The sequence below is a fragment of the Marmota marmota genome, unplaced genomic scaffold, assembly GCF_001458135.2.
Source record: "Marmota marmota marmota unplaced genomic scaffold, marMar, whole genome shotgun sequence".
Classification (NCBI taxonomy): Eukaryota; Metazoa; Chordata; class Mammalia; order Rodentia; family Sciuridae; genus Marmota; species Marmota marmota.
In genome coordinates, this window is record NW_026000093.1 from 41,625,030 (window position 1) to 41,631,202 (window position 6,173).

Genomic DNA, 6,173 nt, shown 5'->3' on the forward strand with positions numbered 1-6,173 from the left:
TCTTCTTCATTGTGTTTCTGAATGTGGTTTGCTAATGTTTTATGAAGGATTTTTGCACCTATGTTCATCAGAGATATTGGTCTGTAGTTTTATTTCACTTGATGTGTCTTTATCTGGTTTTGGTATCGGGGTGGTACTTGCTTCATAGAATGAATTTGGGAGTATTCCCTTCCTTTCTATTTTATAAAATAATTTGAGAAGGAATGACCTTAGTTCTTCTTTAAATGTCTGAGAATCTGTTTGGCCCTGGGATTTTCTTTATTGGAAGGCTTTTATTACAGCTTCAACCTCATATATTTTTATTTTTAAATATAGGTTGGTGGATGGAAATATAGAGGTTAGGGATTCACACTCAAATCTTGTTCACTTAAATGATTACTCATTCATATACTAATTTTACACAAGCTTTTTAAGAAGTATTTAAAGTGCATGTTAAATAGATCTTTTGTACAATTAAAATTAAAGAGCAAGTATTTTAAATTAGTTATACCTACTTTCAAGACTAATGATCATAAAGATTAAATAAAACAATCTGACAAGTGTGACATTAAAGGACATTTTATTTACTGACAGAATAAAATCCATAACTCCAGACAGTGCAAAATGCACTGCTGAACCCAATTACAAAGAACTGGTATTAATACACAATGTTTAAGCAATGCTACACTTATTTTTGGCAAAGTGCTGTATTGTTCACTCTGTATAAAACTGACCTTCTATGAACCAATCCGTATAAAAAAGTTCCATAAAAACAAAAAAATTTAGACAGTGGCTCAAGAAAACAAGCTGCCATTTATGCATAGATTGATGTACAGTATATAACCTAACCAAATGTCCCTTTTGAGTTTTCAAGTTGATGAAAAAAAAAGGTGTCCAGGAATACATTAAGAAGGCACATAGTACAATCTACAACACTCTTCAGTCTTCATAACTTATGCCCTGCCCTTGAAAAGCAAATGTGTTCACCATTTTACTTGAGGAAAACATAAATCCACTTTTAAAAAAATAACACACACAATTATTAATTAAAGTTCAAACCTCTGGAGGAAACAATCAAAAGGCAAACAAAACCACTCACACACTCCAAGCCTGAACACACACCAACCTCCCCAAGTACTGGTTTGGTTTTTTACACAAGTCCACCTAGAAAACTAAAACTTCAGGCAAATACAGAGCAAAATTGGGCATTTAACAATTATACATTTAAAAAAAAGTCATATGGAAATTTTTCAACAATATACAAACATTATCCACATAAGCTGCCTTCCTCTGAACAGGAACTTCTCTTTCCACATAAAGGATACTGTTGCAAAGAAAAGTTCTCCTGATCTGTACCTTGTAGGTACCCCTTTCCTCCACTTAAACCTCTTTAATTGGTGTCAGATTTCAAGTGAAATTGCTACATGGCAAGACTGACACCATTTTATTATGTAAGTTTTCTAAATAAAGCATTTTATATAAAATTTTAAGCTTTAAAATAAGTACATAGGGATGTCATTAATAATACATCAGCATGGCTGATAGCTGTGAAACTATCCATGATAGGAACCCATCTTTAAAAGAGTCTAACTAGTATTTATGGGCCTTATAAAATAAAAGATAATTTCAAGGTAACATAACAAACATACTAGTATCTCCTAGTACAAGGAGCAGTCTCTTAACTGATTTGAAAACAGAAACAAATACTTGGAAACTTTTCTCACTAATCTATTTAAATGCAGATATCTGTCTTCTAGTTGGGTTCCTTCATTTTTTGCTTCCAACTCAAAGAAAATAAGAATAATGAAGATGTCCTTGCTCTTTTTTCTTAAGAATATAAAAAAGATGATATATTTCCTTAAGGAGGAAGAGACAGCAAGGTAATTCAAATTTCAACAAACTAGCATTACAAAACCAGTCTACTATACAGATCTGAGAAGCAAAAACAACAGGTAATGCTGAATGGCCCTCTCAAGTTTTAAGTAAACTATCTTCTTGCTAGAATCAAAGAACTGATAGAACAGAGAAGGTATGTAAACAGGAACAGTCTGTATGGGAATTGGAAAAATATACAGGAAATTAATGTGTTTGTGCTTGTGTGTGTGTGTGTGTGTGTGTGTGTGTGTGAGTGACATCTCCCTGCAACAGGAAGTCTAAAATCCAATCATTTTGCATTTTCTGCAAAAAACTTCCCACCCAGCCAGCCATATAAATGCATTGCTACAGAAGATAAATAACAGATAGCAAATCTTCAACTTATAGTGCAGAACATAATTTGATTAGCTGAGGAAGAAAAATAAACATAGGGTACACATTAAAGAATATTTTACTAATGAAAACATAAACTTTGAGGAATGTGGTGCATTATTAAAAGTCAGAAATCTATTCATGAAGCACTGCCTGTGTGCACCACACATTCCAGACTTTTTCCAAGTAACATTCTATGGTATCAGTTTAGAAACAGTCAGAGCTCCCAAATTCAGAGGAATCTTATTTCTCACTGCCTGAACTTTTAAATAATATGCACAAATATGCATTGTAAACCACTAATAATCACAATAGCAAAAATAGCAATCAATTCACAAAATGCTTTTTGGCCATGTTTTAAAGAATATGTAATAAGTCAACATCATTCTTTTGTTGGCCTTATGTCTTACACATGGTAAATACCTCTTAAACATCTCATGACCAAGAATTTCAGCTGAATTATATAACCATTTTATTCAATTCTTACATGTACCAATTTTAGACAGAAATCTTAGATACTGACACAAAACCACAGTCTTCCATCACAGGTGGTATGGTAATCCTAATTCTGAAAAAAAAAAAAAGTCCCAGTGACTGAATTTTTTTGTTTTCCAGGTACAAAGCATAAAAAAACAAGGCCCAGGTAAGGCAAACAAAAAGTCAATAACTGTTAGAGACATAAATGTATTTAAGGTATCAAGAAGTCTGAAATAAAAAGTAGTTTTAAAAAAAGATTATTGCAGTTTTATATACAAATCTGTTCATGCCGCCTAACAAATTCTCATGACTGAACTTCTGTGGCTTGTGGGGTACTAACAACTCTCATGCACTGTATGAAAGTGGCCCCATGAAGGCAGAAGTTTAGGTCCAAAAGACACCTCTCTGGTTTGTTTTCGAGTCACCAGTGTGAGGCCCTAAAACAGACACAGTGTAACACACACACTTTCATGAAAACTCTCCCAACTCTGGTAAACACAAATATTAACAAATAACTTCTCAGTTTGACAAAACTTTACAGACTTGGCCCCTAATTAGAAAATAAATAAATAAAAGGGGAAGTCCTTAGAAAAGGGGAATAAAAAAAGAAGGGGGCTCTAGACTCTTGTTCTAAAGAGACGTCTGGCACTTCATCACAGCCAGTGGAAGAACAATCTAAACCACCAACTAACTGCATGTTTGACCTTTTCCAACTCAAATGCCCCAGTCGTGTCAGAAAAGAGCACAGCTCTTCCCTGGAAGTCTCCCAGGGTTCCCTGCATCAAGCTGCTGCAGGGTTAATGAAAATATAATACTTCACAGGACTTTATGCTGCTTTTTCCTTGAAAACATTTCATAGACATGTGCTCATCTACTAGGGTTGCAGAGGAGATGGACAAATAGGCTGAATGTGCAGGCAGTGCTACTGTTCTGTGGGTAGCATGAGCTTTCAACCGTGAATGCATTTAAGTTAATTTCAGAGGAAGCCAGCAAGGGTGTGGACAGTTCCGCAGAAGCCATCACCAGAGTGAAAAAATGAAGCAACTGGCTAGAGGTACGGAAATAGATTTTTCTGTGTCGAGTTAACTGGCCTTCGTGTGAGTTGAACCCTGCACCCTGGCCTCATTAGCACCAACACTGTGAAGAACAATGGTGGCAGAAGAACTTCGACAGCCCACCATCACTAGATTCAGTAGAAAGGCCCTTGGAAGTTCACACGAGGTTCAGTTGTGGACAGCCCCATTTCCCATCAGTATGCGATCCTCACAACGACCCTGTGAGGGAGGTAAATGTTACTACTCTCCTGTTGTGGAGGAAACAGAGGCCAAAGTGGTTCAAGATTTTGCCTGAAGTTAAAACAAAAAATGAAAGCTCAAGGAAGCCACCTGTCACTCTTCTCACAGGCACGATGAAGACATCACCAGAAGTCCCTCTTCACCCTTGCTTGCCCCTTGGCAGGACAAGCTCCATGTCAGAGGGTTTTCACTGTGTCTAGAAATAAGAAGTCCATCGCTTTTCTTGGGCAGATAGAAATATGAAAAGTCACTCAAGTGTCTGGACAAGTACATCTGAATTTATAGCTGCTATGAGGAGGAGTGGGCAGAGTGGCAGGAAAGAATCCAAACAACTTAAATATGGACTAATGGGTTACTTATAGACATGGGTTTTTTCAACTATAATTTCACAGGTCTAATTTCTTCCCTCTGCACATGAGACAAGTGCTTTTGTCCATGACACCTGATCTGTACCACATCACATAGTCCCATCGGAATTGCTGAATGACTGTTCACTAAAGCTTAATGTACCTGAATTCCACAATGAACTGCATGACTAATCTGGAAAAAAATAATCACATACAGAAAATATCAAGTTTTCTTTCAAAAGAAAGTCCAGCCATAATTCCATTATATCCAATGGCAACTATCACCTGTTAATGCTCATGTTAGTGTGTAAAAATGTATTCATATTATACAGAAAAGATTATCAAGTACTGGTCAATAAAGTGTATGGCTGACCCTGAGAATAAATTTTTGCTTACTCAAAAGATTAAGTAATACAAAATAAAATGAAAATTGTAAGATGCCTATTCTCATACTTGGGGGAAGAAATGTCTTTAAATTGCTGACTAACCTGTGTACACCTTAATAAATTTAAAGACATCCCCAAACACCAAACACTGTAATTGTATTGATATGTTTCCAAAAATATCCTGAAAAATTTTACAAAAAAGTACATGTTAGGAGCAAGGCATTATGTGAAACACAGCATAGAAATCTGGTTTTTAAGATAGTGTCTAAATACACTGATAAACTATGTGATTGGTCATCAATTGGCTATAAAGAGACAGCATTTTCATTGTACATATACGTACATCCCACACAGGTGCACAAACCAAGAGAAACCAACCAGCAAAACTTGAAATTCTTAGTAATTGTACTGACGCGGGCAGGGCTGATGAACCACCCAGCCACTGTGCCTGACTTGCCGGGAGTGGCAATCCCTGGTAAGATTTTGGCGACGAAGACTATTTCTGTTCAGAGACTGCCTTTCACCATGTTCTTTTATCCACTGGGAAGGGCGAAAGCTCTTGGGTTGTTCCAGAAAAGTTGTATGAGCAGCAAGAGCTGCAACATAGCAGTGGATGTGTTGCCCCACTTCATTTTGGGCTTCCACTCTGAAACAGAAAAGTAGGATGCATTGAAGAGCAAAGTATGTGATTAAGGAAACTCAAAAAGACATTTCACAATTCAGTTGGACACATTGATTTGTGGTTGGATGAGTTTATATTTTGTTACCATACTGACTGATAGTGGTGGAAAGGAGAAGCCAAAAAAATAATTTTTTTTGGCGGTGGGGTACCAGGGATTGAACTCAGGGACACTAGACCACTGACCACATCCTCAGCCCTATTTTGTACTTTTAATTTAGCAACAAGGTCTCACTGAGTTGCTGAGCACCTTGCTTTTGCTGAGGCTGGTTTTGAACTTGCAATCCTCCTGTCTCAGCCTCCGGAGCCACTGGGATTATAGGCGTGCACTACCCTGCCTGGCAGAAACCAACTTTTTAATAGTTGGTTCACAGATGAAGCAGACTGTACTCTAAAAATATGCTTTATACTTTGAAAGAATTAAAGCAAGTTTTTCTAGTCAGGGAACTAACATTGATTGAATTTCTGTATTTGCCATCTTTTTTGAGGGAAGTATTATCTATTTTTGTTCTTACCATTATCTATTTTCCTTTTTCTTTTTTGCACAGTACTGGGGATTTACATAAGGGTACTCTGCCATGAGCAATATCCCTAGTCCTTTTTATTTTTTTTTTTAAACTTTGGTTGCCTATGCTGGCTTTGAACTTGTGATTCTCCCTCTTCAGTCTCCTGAGTAGCCAGAGTTACAGATGTGTGCTATTGTGCAGGGCAGTCACTTTATCTTAAAAAGAAAAAAAGATTTTTTTTTTTTTTTTTTTTTTTT

At 36.5% G+C, this 6,173-nt stretch overlaps 1 protein-coding gene across 2 annotated transcripts in view; it reads right to left on the reverse strand.

The window, feature by feature from the left end:
- Positions 1-542: 542 nt before the first annotated feature.
- The window catches only part of Tp53inp1 (tumor protein p53 inducible nuclear protein 1), a 15,367-nt gene continuing 9,736 nt past the window's right edge, over positions 543-6,173 (reverse strand). For both annotated transcript variants that reach the window (XM_015485977.2, XM_015485976.2), the window contains one exon: positions 543-5,377. Coding sequence is in view for 1 of the 2 variants with exons in the window: in XM_015485976.2 (XP_015341462.1) it covers positions 5,128-5,377 (250 nt within the window). In the remaining variant the exon portion in view is untranslated. The remainder of the gene's footprint in view (positions 5,378-6,173) is intronic.